Source organism: Oenanthe melanoleuca, chromosome 28 (genome assembly GCF_029582105.1).
Source record: "Oenanthe melanoleuca isolate GR-GAL-2019-014 chromosome 28, OMel1.0, whole genome shotgun sequence".
Classification (NCBI taxonomy): domain Eukaryota; kingdom Metazoa; phylum Chordata; class Aves; order Passeriformes; family Muscicapidae; genus Oenanthe; species Oenanthe melanoleuca.
This window is the reverse complement of record NC_079361.1, coordinates 1,999,959-2,016,240: the sequence shown is the minus strand read 5'-3', so window position 1 is coordinate 2,016,240 and position 16,282 is coordinate 1,999,959. Positions and strand designations below refer to the sequence as shown.

General features: G+C 51.5%; 1 protein-coding gene across 1 annotated transcript in view; it reads left to right on the top strand.

The window, feature by feature from the left end:
• LOC130264618 (tyrosine-protein kinase ZAP-70) overlaps window positions 1-14,941 on the top strand; it is a 35,399-nt gene extending 20,458 nt beyond the window's left edge. Inside the window, exons 3-13 of the mRNA XM_056512940.1 lie at window positions 2,834-2,994; window positions 4,380-4,518; window positions 6,076-6,154; window positions 7,015-7,055; window positions 8,283-8,331; window positions 9,125-9,305; window positions 10,031-10,237; window positions 11,014-11,206; window positions 12,127-12,267; window positions 13,711-13,823; window positions 14,237-14,941. Of these exons, the coding sequence (XP_056368915.1) occupies window positions 2,834-2,994; window positions 4,380-4,518; window positions 6,076-6,154; window positions 7,015-7,055; window positions 8,283-8,331; window positions 9,125-9,305; window positions 10,031-10,237; window positions 11,014-11,206; window positions 12,127-12,267; window positions 13,711-13,823; window positions 14,237-14,360 (1,428 nt within the window). The 3' untranslated portion in view covers window positions 14,361-14,941. The remainder of the gene's footprint in view (window positions 1-2,833; window positions 2,995-4,379; window positions 4,519-6,075; window positions 6,155-7,014; window positions 7,056-8,282; window positions 8,332-9,124; window positions 9,306-10,030; window positions 10,238-11,013; window positions 11,207-12,126; window positions 12,268-13,710; window positions 13,824-14,236) is intronic.
• The last annotated feature ends 1,341 nt before the right edge of the window (window positions 14,942-16,282 follow it).

Here is a 16,282-nt window from a genome sequence, read left to right as displayed (position 1 = left end):
GCTGGTCTTCCCCCAAGTGTCCTTTTCTGCAGCCCATGGGGTGCTCCCTGCCGTAGACCAGAGCTCTGATCCCAAAATCCAACAATGCATCCCAAACCACGACAAACCCATCCCAAACCACGACAAACCCATCCCAAACCTCAACAAACCCACCCCAAACCCCAACAAACCCATCCCAAACCTCAACAAACCCATCCCAAACCTCAACAAACCCACTCCAAACCCCAACAAACCCATCCCAAACCTCAACAAACTCATCCCAAACTCCAACAAACCCATCCCAAAACTAAATCAACGCACCCCAAACCTCAACAAACCCACCCCAAACCCCAACAAACCCATCCCAAACCTCAACAAACCCATCCCAAACTCCAACAAACCCATCCCAAAACTAAATCAACGCATCCCAAACCTCAACAAACCCATCCCAAACCTCAACAAACCCATCCCAAACGCCAACAAACCCATCCCAAAACTAAATCAACGCATCCCAAACTCCAACAAACCCATCCCAGAACTAAACCAACTCATCCCAAGACCCAGTGACTCATCCCAGAACTAAACAAACCATCCCAAACCTCAACAAACCCATCCCAGACCCCAGAAAACCCATCCCAGACCCCAAAAAACCCTTCCCAGAACTTAACCAACCCATCCCAAAACCTAACCAACCCATGCCAAAACACAACCACGGAGCTCCAGGGGCCCATAAAAACATGACCCCCATGCCATGGATGTGTCCCCGGTGCTGCTGGCAGCACATTCTCCATCCCAGTCCTGGGATTGGCTCAGTTGGTCAGAGCACGTGCTAATAATGCCAAGGTTTGGGGGTTCCATCCCCACACAGACACATTTATTTAATAATTGGACTTGATGATCCTTGTGGGTCCATTCCAGCTCAGAATATTCTGTGATTTCTGGGAATATATCTCCATATGTGAGGTGCCCATGCCTCCAGACGTTGTGCTGAAGATGAAATGAAACCAGACTTGGACTTTTGTTCTGTTCTTTTTCACTCTGTGGAGTGGGATTTTTGCCTCTGTAGAGTTTTTTGGTTTTTTTTTTGCCAGGGAAGGTTTTACCCATGAGACCAAGGCAGGGGGTGCTGGATCAGGTCTGTGTGTTATTTAAATGTTAAAATAGCCACAAACAGGTTCTTGCATTTTATTGCAGACTGAAATATCTACAATATATGCATAAATCAGAAATGCTCCCATTGGCAGCCATGGACTTCATTTCTTTCTGCCTGCTGCCAGCTTGGCTTCTCAAACACTTCCAGGGATCATTTTGTGGTTTTGTTGGCAGGGGCTGCCCAGGGAGGTTTGGAGTCCAAGGAAGGCCTGGATGTGGCACTCAGTGCTCTGGGCTGGGGATAGGGTGGGGATGGGGCACAGGGACTCGATGGGAACTGGGACTCGATGACCTTGGAGGTCTTTTCCAACCTAAATCATTCTGGAATTCTATATTTTCTTTCAAGCCCTCAGAGAAATACGGCTCAGGCTCCTTATGGAGCCCTTCTACAGAAGCTCTCTCAATTTGGCCTATTTGCACCAAATGTGTTTGACAGAACGAGGTACTCTGTAGGGTGAACAAGGTGTTCTGCAGGGTTTCTGCAGCTGAATGAAGTGTTCTGTGCTCAAATGAGGTATTTTGTAGCAGAATTCTCTCCCAGAACCGGGGACTCTGTAGGGTTTCCCCCAGAGCAGATCTGTGGCCACCTGCAGATAACACAAAGGACATCGCCACCTCCTGGCAAAGGGACAGTAGCGATTTAACACCGGAGCGAGCCCGGGAGGAATTCAGGGTCTCACCCCGGGATTGCCAAACTGCACCGACCGGGGCAAGTCCTGGTGCCGGTGGGTGGTGAGCAGCCAGGAGGGCAGGGGCACCAGGAAGTTCTGCTCTAAAGAAAACCATGGAATGATGGAATATTCTGAGCTGGAAGGAACCCTCAGGGATGATCAGTGCAGCCCCTGGCCCTGCCCAGCCCCCAAAATCCCACCCTGAGCATCCCTGAGAGCGCTGTCCAAACGCTCCTGCAGCTCTGGCAGCCTTGGGGCCGGGACCATTCCCTGGGGAGCCTGGGCAGTGCCCAGCACCCTCGGGGGGAAGAACCTTTCCCTGAGCTCCATGCCAGCCCTGACACAGCTCCAGCCCTTGCTGGGCTCCTGGCCCTGTCCCAGAGCAGAGCTCAGCCCCTGCCCCTCTGCCTTCCCTCGGCAGGAGCTGCAGCCCCCGAGGAGTCTCCCCTCAGTCTCCTCTGCTCCAGCTGAACGAGCCAAGTGCCCTCAGCTGCTCCTCAGCCCTTCCCCAGCTCCCTGTCCCTCCTTTGGACACTCTCCAACAGCTTTGGCTCCTTCTGACCCTGTGGTGGGGGTGAGGCTGCCCCAGTGCAGAGCAGAGTGGGACAATCCCTCCCTGGCCTGGTGCCCCAGCACACGGTGGCCCTTTGGGCTGCCAGGACACAGCAGTGACTCAAATCCAACTTGGCACTGACCAGGATTAAGGCTGAATGACACCCCACAAGCCCAGCATTAAATGTGGTGCCTTCTCTCTTTCCTCACCAAAGCCAAAGAGCTTCAGTTGGATTTAAGGGATTAAGTCAGCTGAGATAAACCAGGAATTCTGCTCTGCAGCAGAACAGAATTCAGCCAGTGTTGGGTCTCAGTTAATTATGGGATATTCCAAGTTTCCTGTGCCATGTGCCCCAAAGCACAGCACGGTGCAGGAGGATGTGTGGCAGATCTGGGGGCACTGAGCCTTCCCAGGGCTGTGCTGCAGCCCCAGCAGGGCAGCAGCGTGGCAGGAGGTGTGTTGTGCTGCTGTTCCCCAGGGGGATGCCCTGGAGCAGGCCATCATCAGCCAGGCTCCCCAGGTGGAGAAGCTGGTGGCCACCACGGCGCACGAGAGGATGCCCTGGTACCACGGCAACGTCGGCCGGGACGAGGCGGAGCGCAGGCTCTACTCGGGGGCACAGCCCGACGGAAAGTTCCTGTGAGTATCCACCCCCTGCAGCACCCGGCACTCCTGGATTTTGTACCATTTCCCACCCCCCACACTGCCCTGCTGCTGCTGGTTTATTGTCTTGGTCTGAAGAGATCGCCGCCATGGGCTGGGCAGCAGTGAGGTAATCCTGTAATGCACACTGCAAAATCACAGGTGATCACAGAGTCTGTTTATTGGCAAAGGATGCAAACAAATATTCACAATAACAGCCCCTCCCGTCCTGCTTCCTGTGGTAATTAGCTGGAATAGCTATTAAGCATTGATTGACTTCTTAAATTAAGACTGGGGTCGTTTTTGTGGGGAGGGGTCTTAAAAGGAGGAAGTAAGGCGAGTCTTCCTCCCCCTGAACTCTTGACCTTTTCTATCACTGACAATACAGATGGTTTCTGGGGATAGCCCAGTTTTCCCAAGAATGGGTTTCTGCTTGCATTGTCTGTGTTCCTTTGGATCTGCTCACCAGTTTCATCTTTTCCCTGTAAGCACAGCTGAGCAAACATGAAACGACAGACAATCAATTATTTAAGTTTCAGATAACTACTCCCTTCTAACTTTTAATTGTTTTCAGCAAGGTAACTAAAATCCTGATTTTCTAAGATTAGTGTTCCAGTTTCACCTGACAGGGGAGGTATAGCTGAATGTGCTCAGAGTGGTTACAGAGATTTCAAAGATGGGCTGAGCCCCAAATCTGTTTTTGTCCAATGTCTGCCCTCCCTGTGAAGAGCCAATTTGGAGTTTTATTTGTTTCTCATATTCCAATATCTCTGTAAAGTTTGGTTGCTGGTGCACAGGATGATGAGGGTTCAGTGGGGGAAGATGTGAAATGTTGACAGGCTGGCAGTGCAAGGCCCAGAAAACACAGGAGAGAGTTTTGCTCTGCTCTGCCTTAATAAAATTCCATTTATATATGGAATATATAATTCCATTTTCTCCTGGATGAGTTAAGGAAAGAAAGAATTATCTGGAGAACAGTTCATCAGGAGCTGGAGCAATAGGACAAGGGGGAATGGTTTGAAATTAAGAGTAGGGTTAGATGGGATTTGGGCAGGAATTGTTCCCTGGGAGGGTGGGGAGCCCTGGCACAGGGTGCCCAGAGCAGCTGTGGCTGCCCCTGGATCCCTGGCAGTGTCCCAGGCCAGGTTTTTGCCTTAATGAAGGTTTTTTTTTTTGACTGAGGTATCAGGTACTGAATTTTAAAATAGCTCCAGACATCCTCTTGCATTTTATTTTGGGCTGGAATATATATAATTTCTACATTTTATACAGGGATGCAGAGACACCTCTCCACATTCCCACTCACCACTGAGACTGACAACCCTCAGAGCAAAACCAAGAGCTGCTTTTAAGAATTAATTATTAATTTTCCTTCCTGCCAGGCTGAGAGAAAAGAAGGAGAACCGTGCCTACGCCCTGTCCCTCATGTATGGCAAGACTGTGTATCACTACCGGGTGGATCACGATAAATCTGGGAAATATTCCATCCCTGAGGGCACCAAGTTTGACACACTCTGGCAGGTACCAGGCTGGGTGTCCTCTGAAATTGAGGCACCTTTTCCTTGTTTTGGAGTGTTACCAAATCCCTCCAAATCACCAGGATAAATAAAACCCCTCAAAATCATCTTTTTAGTGTCAGCCAGTCAGGAATTATTTTATTCCTGGGTTTGTGTGTGTGACTGACAAAATTCCAGCTTCCACACAGACCCTGATCTAAAACTTTATCACTTATTTATATTTACATATTTTTATATTATTTATAAAAATAATATTTATATTATTTATAAAACTAATGTTTATATTATTTATCTTTACTAATATATTTATTAATATTTCTATTATTTATATTTATGTATTTAGACTTATTTATACAGAAAAGGAAATTAATGTTCATTGGTTCTAAATTACATCATAACACCATGTTTTTAGGTTTGATCACTTAATTATTAATTATCACCATTGATCCTCAGGGGTCCCTCCCAACTCAGAATATTCCATGATTCTGTGCTAATTCTCTTTCATTAATTTCTATTCTATCCTCTATTGGTTATTAATTTCTCCTTTTTTTTTTTTTTTGCTAATTAGATCATCTTTTAAATATTTTTAGTCTTTTTTATTTTTTTTTCCAGCAGGACTCTCCAATGCCTAAACTGAATCTTTTCTAGTCTCTTCTTTTTCTTCTGGTTTCTCCATAAATTCTGCATTCCAGATGTCCAACCTCAATCCATCTTCCTCTCCCAGGCTTTGTTCATTGGACTATATCAGATTTAGTTAATCAAAACTTTAAATTCCAGCAATTTTCCCAAGTTGTGCTCCTGCAAAAGTAGCTCATGGCAACCTTGTTCCATGCTGGCTGAGAGTAATTGAAGAATAACACACTATCTATAATTAATACATATATTGGTTTGGATTAATTAATTAAAGCAAGCCATTTAAGAGTTAAACAATTAAAATTATCCAGGGAGTGGATGCTGGAGCTTCCTCCTGGCTAGGGCTGTGCTGAGTTTTCTGAATTCCCTTTTTTTCACTTGGGAAACTTGCTGAGTTTTCACTTGGAATTTGATTGAAAACAAAGATTTTGGGGGCATTTTTATGGGAACAGGCTCCTGATGAAATGGGAGCCAGGCAGGGGGGTGTCCCTGGTGTCCCCAGCCTGGGTGATGTCACCAACAGCTGCCTGGATCCACAGAACAACCCCTGGATCTGCTTTCTCCCAGGATTTATCCCACATTTCAGGATCTAAAACCCTTCCTGGCTGGCACAACAATAACGTTGCTCTGACTGGAGATTTTGTCTTGCTTTGGGCCTTATGGAATTTCCCAAGTTCTTCCCAGCCTCTGGCAGATATCCAGGGATGCAATCACACCCTGGGACATCCCTGAGTGCACAAACAGGGGACAGAAACAGTCTGCTCCCTGCTTGCCATAAATCTGAGAGGAATCGTTGCCCTAAGCCACAAAAGCTGCTTTCAACAATTATAAAAAAGAAAAAAAAAAGAAAAAAAAAAAAAAAAGAAAAACCAAACAAAGATGATTTTTTCCTCACAATAATCTCTTTTTCCTCCCATCCCTTTCCCAGTTGGTGGAGTATTTAAAACTCAAACCAGACGGGCTGATTTTCTACCTGAGGGAAGCCTGCCCCAACCCCAACATGCCAGGTGAGCTGACACCTCTCAGTGCCACCCCTGGCCTTGCTTTGGGGCCCAAATTTCCCTCCTGTGCCCAGCCCTGCTGGTGTCACTGGCCAGGCCTGGCCTGAGGTGGCCCAGAGGCAGGAGCAGGTGGGGGGAGTCAGATTGGGATGGATTTGGAGCAGGACCTGCTTTTTGGGCAGCAGGAAAATCCATGTCCTGCAAGGCTGGGCCCTGCTGCCTCCCCAGACACTCCAGTCCAGGGGACACTTTGGGTCCACGTGTCACAAATGTCACACAGAGCCTGCCCTGTCCTGGGGCACAGCTCAGTGGATCCGTGGGGGGCTCCAGTGCTGCCACTGTCCCTCAGAAAATCTGGGAACAGACACATTTCCACACCTTTTTAGGCTAAAGATGTGGAAACTTTCCTTGAGGGTGGAGGGGATGGGATCAGACCACAGGGTCCTTCAAGGACCTGCTCTGACCTGCTTGGGACAAACTCCTGATAAAAACTCCTGATAACAAACTCCTGATAACAAATCCTGATAACAAACACCTGATAACAAACTGCTGATAACAAATCCTGATGAAAACTCCTGATGATAAATTCCTGATAACAAAATCCTGATAACAAAATCCTGATAACAAACTCCTGATAACAAACTCCTGATGAAAACTCCTGATGATAATTCCTGATAACAAAATCCTGATGACAAACTCCTGATAACAAACTCCTGATAAAATCTCCTGTTAACAAACTCCTGATAACAAACTACTGATAAAAACTCCTGATAACAAACTCCTGATAACAAAATCCTGATGACAAACTCCTGATAAAAAATCCTGATAAAAACTCCTGATGACAAATCCTCTCTCCTGGTTCACAGCCTCTGCAGCTCCAGTTCCACCCACCCACCCCTCCGTGAGCGTAAGTTTGGGGGAGTCTCTGTTTTATTGGGATCTCAGTGGTTTTAGAATTGCTGCATTTCAAGCTTGGCTGATCCAACCCTGCTCTTCAAACCCTGCTTTTGTCTAAAAGGGCTTTATTAAGCCCAGCTGGGACGTTGTTGCCTTTCCAGCTTGGCTGGGGGTGGAGATAGCTGGGCACAGCCCCTGGCAGAGCTGAGAAGGGTTTTCCATTCATCCTGAGCTCCTTGCAATGTGTGGGATTGTCCTTGGGGAGCTCCCATCCCTGCCCTGCTGGCCAGGGAGCCGTGCTGGGGTTCTGGGAATGCTCAGCCCTGCTGAGCCCTGCTGAGCTTTGTGCCCCCTCTGCCCCAGGGAATGTCCCTGAGTGCTGAGCTGTGCTGAAACCAGCGGGTTTGGGGATCCCAGGGGGGCTGAGGGAGGCCTGGGGGCTCACTCATCACCTCAGGGTGATTTCACATCCACAGTGGCCCCCAGGGTGCTGGGTCTCTTCCCACTCAGGATATTCTGAGATTCTGTGGATTATTTTAACTCCATCTTCCCCAGTGTCTGCAGTTCAGGAACAAGGGCTCTGTGCCCCACAGCTGCTCCCAGCCAGGCTCCAGCTCCAGCTGGGGATGGGCACTGGGAGCCCCTGCCCCAACTTCCCACCCCCTCAGAGCGTCCCTGATCAGTGGAAATGAAAGTTCCTCTGCACATCCTGTACCCAGCCTGCAGTTTGGACAGCGCTCCCAGGGATGCTCAGGGTGGGATTTTGGGGGTCTGGGCAGGGCCAGGGGATCACTGATCATCCCTGAGGGATCCAGCTCAGGATATTCTGATTCTGTGACTCTGGCATTCCAAGCTGTGCCACCCCCTTGCTGGGGACAGCGTCTGCCCAGTGTCCCTGGGTGCTGCCTCCAGGTTTCCCTTCCCTTCCTGGCTCCCTGCAGACTGTGAGTCCTGGCTGGGGTGGGGCAGCAGAGGGGACAGAGCCCTCACCCTGCACAGCCCACAGGAGAAGGGAGCTGTGCTCAGGGTCCCTGGCCCCAAATCCCTGCTGTGCCCTGTCCTGGGGGAGCTGCAGCCAGGGCTGGAACAGCAGTGGTGGCCCCAGAGCCCCCCAGTCTCAGCCCCCCACAGGGATCACCAGGGGCTGTGTTGGGGTGCAGTTTCCCTGTCCCTTCCCCCTCCATTTCCAACTGAAGCAATTTCTCCTTTTTCCACTTTCTCCTCATTTCTTTTCCAGAGAAACCTGGGCCCCCTCAATGCAGATGGGTACACCCCAGACCCTGTAGGTGAGCACCTCTCCTCCTCACAGGGGACAGGACTGGGGATGTCCCAGGAGCCTGGGGTTCCCTGGAGCCCCGCTATGAAGCAAAAGCACCCAGGAGCACCCCAGACATTTTGGGGTCCTGCACCCACACCAGGATCCCAGGAAATCAAGCCCTACCCCATTCCTTGCCTCACCCTGGAAATCAAGCTCTGTCCTATCCCCATTTTCCACTAAATACTCAATGAATTCAGCTGAATTTCAGTGGGGTAGAGCCCTGCCCAGGGCTGGCAGGCCAGATATGTGGGGTGGGAATGCTCAGACCCTCCAAGGTGTGTGGGGTGGGAAATGCTAGACCCTGCAGAATTATGGGGTGGGAATGCTCAGACCCTGCAGGATTGTGGAGTGGGAATGCTCAGAGCCTGCAGGGTGTGTGGGGTGGGAATGCTCAGACCCCTCCAGGACTGTGGGGTGGGAATGCTCAGACCCTCCAGGATTATGGGGTAGGAATTCCCTGACCCCTCCAGGGTTGTGGGGTGGGAATGCTCAGACCCTGCAGGACTGTGGGGTAGGAATTCCCAGACCCCTCCAGGATTATGGGGTGGGAATTACCAGACCCCTCTCCCCATCCCACCTCCTTCAGCAGCCAGGACTGGGATGGGTCCTGGGTTGTGAAATGAAGGGAGATGCCCAGGAAGGGTGAGAAATGCTGGAGGTGAAGGTGAATTGGCCAAAAGAGCAGAGAAACCCTTCCCAACCCAAGAGGGACAGCGGGATGGGGAAGGGACGGCTCCTGACCAAGGGTTTTTCTTGGGAAGGGGGAGGGAAATCCCGGCTGCTGCCCATGGACACCAGCGTCTACGAGAGCCCCTACAGCGACCCCGAGGAGCTGAAGGACAAGAAGCTGTTCCTGAAGAGGGACCACCTGATGATTGATGAGGTGGAGCTGGGGGCAGGAAACTTCGGCTGCGTCAAGAAGGGAGTTTACAAAATGAGGAAGTGAGTGAGGGTGCTGGGGAGAGGGGAGGAGAGGGAGCAGGGCTGTAGGTGTCACTAGATGGGCCCCAAAGTGACAATGGGGTGGGTGAGAAATGATCTGGAAGGTCAGGGATGATGGATGTGGTGGGTGAGGCACCAGCCCTGGAATTGCTCAGAAAATGAGGAGAGTCTGTGGTGGGGTTTAGTGGGGATGGTGGTGTTTGGTCAGGGCTTGGATGTGAGGATCTTGCAGGTCTTTTCCAACCTCAGCAATCCCGTGATGTTATGACATGAAGCTGTAATTCCATGGGTTTCCATGTGTAAGCTGCAGCACATTCCCAGGCACACAGCTGCCACTTCCAAAGGGACCTTGGGCTCAGAGGGACAACCCCACATTCCTGAGCCACCTCTGTCTCTGACACTCAGTGACACTGAGCAGCTGTGCCACCCTTGACTCTGGTTTTGGCTGTCTGATGGTTTTTACCTCCTCGTGCCTCAGTTTCCTCCTGGACAAATGGCACTGATGACCCAGATCTCAGTGTGGGAGGGGAGGTGTCTCCAGATCAGGGATGGCAACTTGTGGCCTGCACCCACAAGGGTGAGGTGACCCTTTCCCTCCATCCTGGGACCCCAGAACAGGCTGTTGAGAGGTCAAACAGCATCCCATGAGAAGGGATTTCCATTCCTGGCTGTAAGCCCTGACTCCAGCTGTGCTCAGCCTACGCCACAGCTGTTCCTCTGTGCAGGAAGCAGATTGATGTGGCCATCAAGGTGCTGAAGAGCAACAACGAGAAGACAGTGAAGGATGAGATGATGAAGGAAGCTCAGATCATGCACCAGCTGGACAACCCCTACATCGTGCGCATGATCGGGGTGTGCGAGGCCGAGTCGCTGATGCTCGTGATGGAGATGGCTTCTGGAGGGCCCCTCAACAGGTTCCTGGCTTCCAAGAAGTGAGTGGTGCACAAAACTTGGCTGATTTTCTGTGTTCTCAATATCTGTAACAGTTTTGAAAGCAAAACCAGTGAGAGACTCCAAGTCAGAAGTACAATTTAATAGGAAAAAAGAGAAAAATGAAATTCATGCAATAGTACAAAAGATAAAAAGCACTGACAGAGTCAGAATCCAACCTGACACCCTGCTAGTCAGGGTGGTGGTAGCAGTCCAGATGAATTGGTCTTCTTGAAGATCCTGTAGAAATCCTGGCAGTGATCCTGGTAGCTCTTGTCCTCTGGAATCCAGTGGGAAGATGGAAACTCGCTGTCCAAAATCTCAGTTTTTATCTGGGTAGGAAAGGCTTGGCTCCTCCCCTGGCTGGAGCATCTCCCAGTGGGATGATGGAATTTTATCAGTCATGCCCTGGGACTCAGTGGCCATTAACAGGAGATATCTCCTGGAGGGAGGATGGGCTGGGGAAAGATAAAGAACATTTTTTTTTTAACAGCTGGCCCATTAACAGGAGATATCTCCCACAGAGATAAGGATCACTGCCCCACCTGGTTTAACAGATGGTGACAGAATACAGACTTTGGGCACATCTTTACATTATAAAAGTCCACCCTTGTAGGTGCAGGAGAGCTGAAAAGAGCATAAATAAATGTTTGATCAGCTCCAGGGGCTGATGCTTCTGGAGCAGAGATCCCCCTGCTCGTTCTCCCTTGCAGCTGGAAAAGTCAGAAGGGACCACAGCAGCTCCTTTATTGCTGAATTCTCCTTTCACCTTCCCCAGGGATGAGATTGCAACCAGCAACATCGTGGAGCTGATGCACCAGGTGTCCATGGGGATGAAGTACCTGGAGGAAAAGAACTTTGTCCACAGGGACCTGGCAGCCAGGAATGTCCTGCTGGTCAACCAGCACTATGCCAAGATCAGTGACTTTGGGCTCTCCAAGGCTCTGGGAGCTGATGACAGCTACTACAAGGTGGGTGTGAGCACAGCAAAGGCTGTGGGAGGTTGGGAGGATGAGACCCCCTGAGACCTGAGCACATCTGGGCTGCTCCTGGACCCCTCTGCACAACGTCAGGCTCTGCCTCACTGCTGTGGCATTAAAAGGGGTTTTGCAGAGCTCTGGTGACAAGGAGGATGCAGAGGCAGCCTGGGGGATGAGAGGAGGAGGTGATGAAGAGTGAGCCAGGCTGATCTTCCCAGCAGTGCTCAACTACAGGAGAGACCCCACCTGGAATTGTGTCCAGCTCTGGAGTCCCAGAAAGATGAGGAATGAGTCCAGACAAGGCCACTAAATTGTTCACAGGGCTGGAACCCCTCTGGGGGTGCTCACCTGGAGAAGCTCCAGGGAGAGCTCAGAGCCTCTTGCAGGGCCTGAAGGGGCTCCAGGAGAGCTGGAGAGGGGCTGGGGACAAGGGATGGAGGGACAGGAGCCAGGGAATGGCTGCCACTGGCAGAGGGCAGGGCTGGATGGGATATTGGGCAGGAATTGTTCCCTGGGAGGGTGGGGAGCCCTGGCACAGGGTGCCCAGAGCAGCTGTGGCTGCCCCTGGATCCCTGGCAGTGTCCCAGGCCAGGCTGGACACTGGGGCTGGAGCAGCCTGGGACAGTGGGAGGTGTCCCTGCCAGGGCAGGGGTGGCACTGGATGGGATTTAAGGTCCCTGTGAACCCAAACCATCCCATGATCCATGGTTTAGCTGAGCTCTGGGGGCAGGAGGGGGGTGGCACCGTGGGCATTCAGCACCTGCACAACAGGGCCTGAACCGGGCACTGGAGCTGCCATTTCAGGTGACATTTTCAGCAGTTGGGATTTGACACCAGCACTGAGCAGAGCTGAGGAGCAGCTGCCAGCACTCCGTGTCTCAGGCTGGACATGTCCCCCCTGCTCTGTGCAGGCCAGGACAGCAGGGAAGTGGCCCCTGAAGTGGTACGCCCCCGAGTGCATCAACTACCACAAGTTCTCCAGCAAGAGCGACGTGTGGAGCTACGGTGTGACCATGTGGGAGGCCTTCAGCTTCGGGCAGAAACCCTACAAGGTGAGGCAGGGCCCTACAAGGTGAGGAAGGGCCCTACAAGGTGAGGCAGGGTCCTACAAGGTGAGGTAGAAACCCTACAAGGTGGGGCAGGGCCCTACAAAGGGAGTAGAAACCCTACAAGGTGAGAGAGGAACCCTACAAAGGGAGTAGAAACCCTACAAGGTGAGGCAGGAACCCTCCAAGGTGAGATAGAAACCCTACAAGGTGAGGCAGGGCCCTACAGGGTGAGGCAGAGCTGGCTCTGCCACCAATGTGTTGAGGTCACAGCACAGCTCCTCCTCCCCTGTGGGTGTTCCCACAGTTGGACACCTGGGAAAGGACACAGCCCCACTTCCACTTCAGGAAAAGCACAAACTGGGGTGGATCCTGCAGCTGTGTGGTTGTTTTAAGAGAGAAGAAATAGAAACCAAACAGAATTAATTTGGGTTTGAATTGGAGCAGAGGTTTTTTATTCTTCTTCTCTTTGATCCTTCTGCTCACTTGAGAAATAAGAAAATAATTTCTCATCATGCTGGGCCCGTGCTTGGGTGGGATGGGTTGGGATGGGACCTGCAGGATGGGATGGGATGGGATGGGATGGGATGGGATGGGATGGGATGGGATGGGATGGGATGGGATGGGATGGGATGGGATGGGATGGGATGGGATGGGATGGGATGGGATGGGACGGGACCTGCAGGGTGGGATGGGATGGGATGGGACCTGCAGGGTGGGATGGGATGGGATGGCTGGGGTGGGATCTGTGGGATGGAATTGACAGGATGGACAGGATGGGGTCTGCAGAAGGGCTGGGATGGGGTTTCTAGGATGGAATCTGCAGGATGGCTGGGATGGGGTCTGTGGGATGGGGTCTGTGGGATCTGCAGGATGGGGTCTGTGGGATCTCTGGGATGGGATCTCTGGGATGGGGTCTGTGGGATCTCTGGGATGAGGTGTGTGGGATGGGATCTCTGGGATGGGATGGGGTCTGTGGGATGGCTGGGATGGGATCTGTGGGATGGGGTCTGTGGGATCTGCAGGATGGGGTCTGTGGGATCTCTGGGATGGGATGGGGTCTGTGGGATGGGGTCTGTGGGATCTCTGGGATGGGATCTCTGGGATGGGGTCTGTGGGATCTCTGGGATGAGGTGTGTGGGATGGGATCTCTGGGATGGGATGGGGTCTGTGGGATGGCTGGGATGGGATCTGTGGGATGGGGTCTGTGGGATCTGCAGGATGGGGTCTGTGGGATCTCTGGGATGGGATGGGGTCTGTGGGATGGGGTCTGTGGGACGGCCTGGCCACAGCATGTGGCAGCAGCTCTGGCTGCTGGGCTGGGCTGTGGCTCTGCAGGTGTGGGGGGTGTGGGAGCAGAGCTGCAGCCCAGCCCAGCTCCAAGCTGCCTGCTGTGACCCTGCTGCCAGCTCTGAGCATGTTCACCCTGCCCTGCTTGCTCCCACCCAGAAAATGAAGGGCCCCGAGGTGATCAGCTTCATCGAGCAGGGCAAGCGCATGGACTGTCCCCAGGAGTGCCCAGCTGAGATGTATGCCCTGATGCAGCAGTGCTGGACATACAGGTGAGCCTTTCACCACAGTGTCAGCTCCTCCAGAGTCACCACACCCCAAAATGGGACTGGAAATTCGGGTTGGAAAGGACCTTAAAGCCCTTCCAGTCCAACCCCCTGCCTGGGCAGGGACACCTCCACTGTCTGCAGGGTGACAGCACAAAGCAGATGGTGTCTCCTGCCTTTGTTAGTGATGATTCCTCGTCCCCAGATGAATTTGTCTCTATCTACCCCCCACCTGCCTGTGCCAGTCCTGGAAGATCCCCAAGGCTTGGGATTTTTCACCTCTCCATCCCAGAAAAGCCTCAGCTGCCTCCTGAGCCCTGGCTCAGCCAGGCTGCTGCTCCCCCCAGGGTCTCTGTTTGTCCTCTCAGGCCACTTTTGTCCTCTCTGGTGCCTTTATCTGTTCCCCTCTGCCCTTGCAGATGGGAAGAGCGTCCAGGCTTTGTGGCTGTGGAAAACACCATCCGCTCCTACTACTACAGCATCGCTGCCAAGCCCGAGAACGGGCCAGGCACGGGGGACAAGGCCAAAGCTGCTCTTCCTTGAGCTCCTTCCCTGCTCCTCCACCTGCCCTGAAAGGACCTGGAAAGGCTCTCTGTCGAGTTTTGCTTTAATCTCTGCAATGCTCCTCAGCATTGAGGACTGGGGGACGTTGGTGTCCCCACAGCAGGGACAGCCAGCTCCTGCAGCCTGACCCAGCCCAGGAGAACAGACTGTCAGACCCTTCCCCACCCAATTCCAAAGCTGTCCCAGGACCCCAGGGCTTTGTGCCTGCCAGGCTCACTGAGGATGAACTGTGTTTGCTCCAGAAAATCTGGATTTTTCCAGGTTTCCCAGGAATGTTTTCCCCAGGTGCACGTTTCTGGTGGGGTTTGCACGGGGTGGGACAGAGCACAGGGAGCCTCTGAGCCCTGATCCCCTTGGATTAGCAGCTGGGATGGGATGGGACAGAGCTGGTTTGTCCCCCTGCACCCCTGGCCAGCACAGCAGGTGTCACCCAGCCCTCCAAGGTGGCTCCCAAACAATTCCAGGACCAATCCTTTAGCTCCTGGGTCCCTCTGTGCTGATGAAATGTTGTTTTTCAAGCTTAAAACCTTAAAAACCCCTATAAATAAACTATTCCATGTTCTGAACATCCCATGGCTCGGATCACTGAACTTTGAAAAATGCTGGCAAAACCCATCAGGAGAAGAGAAGCCTCCAACACTGTGTTTAGTGTTAGAAAATTGCTTTATTCTCAGCTCTGGGTGTGGATGGGGCTGAAAAAATCCCAGCCTCCACACAGCCCCCGATCCAAAACTTCCTCACCTTTTCATGCATTTTTAGCAAACAAAGCAATGAATGTTCATTGCAGCATATCAAGGTTAGCTCAACAAACTTTACAGTTTTAGTCATTTTTCCAGGCTGTGTTCCCACAAAAGGAGCTCTGCTAGATGCTAGAATTAATTTAAGAACAACACACTGTCTGTAATTAATATATTGGTTATGATTAACTAACTAAAAGCTTATTTTGAAAGTTTAATAATTTCCAACAGGCTGACAAGAAAATAAATGTAATTTCCCTCTATTAAGGCAGGATTTCCCTCCTTGATGCTCCTGCTGCCCAACTTGGCAATCTCTGGGCTGGTTTTGCTGCACAGCTGGAAGGTTTTTTCATGTTTTTGCACAGAAATGGGTCTGCTGTGGATCCCACAGCAGTGCAGGGATGGCCCTGCAGAGAGCAGAGGCTGTGAAGGCTGGGGAGCAGAGGAAGCAGAGGTGGGAGCCCTGAGATGCAGCAGCTCAAGAATTTATCTCTCACCATCTCCTGGTGATCAAAGCCACAGAGCAGCTCCCCCAGCACCTTGTCCTGGGGGGGAACAAACAGCTCAGGCCAGGTCTGAGTGGGATTTGGGCTGAAAACAACATTCTGGGGAGCACTCAGGTGATCAACCTTGTCAACATCTGAATTATCCTCTGTCCCAGCAGTCTCTGAGCCAGGTTGGATGAAAAACAAACCCTAAATTTCCTTGTTTAGGCAGGAGCCTCCACAGACACCAACCCTTCATGTTGTATTTTATCTCTCAGCCCCATAACTTGTCCTGAATGCTGAACTCTGTTTTACCCCTCCCAGCAGAGAGGAAAGCAGGTATCCAGGAGAACCTGCCTTGTTCCTGTTTGCTCAGTCACTTTGTGCAGAGACAGGAAAAAATTTCTCCTCTCTGTCATGTTTTCCTCCCAGAGAAAGCAGCTCTTTAGCTGGAGAAGAGAAGGCTCAACGTGTTTTCTACTTGAGAGCCACTGCCAAAACGTTTTGTTTAGACTTTGTTTTCAAAACAAATCCATTTTCTGATTTGAAATGTTTTCTTGCAATAATTTTCAGTTAACTGGACGCTGCTATTTTTTTTTTCCCAAACAGAGAAGGAAAGCACCAGAAGTTTCCCAGAGAAACTTCTGCTTTAGCTGGAGACAGTTTTGAGTGTGTGTAT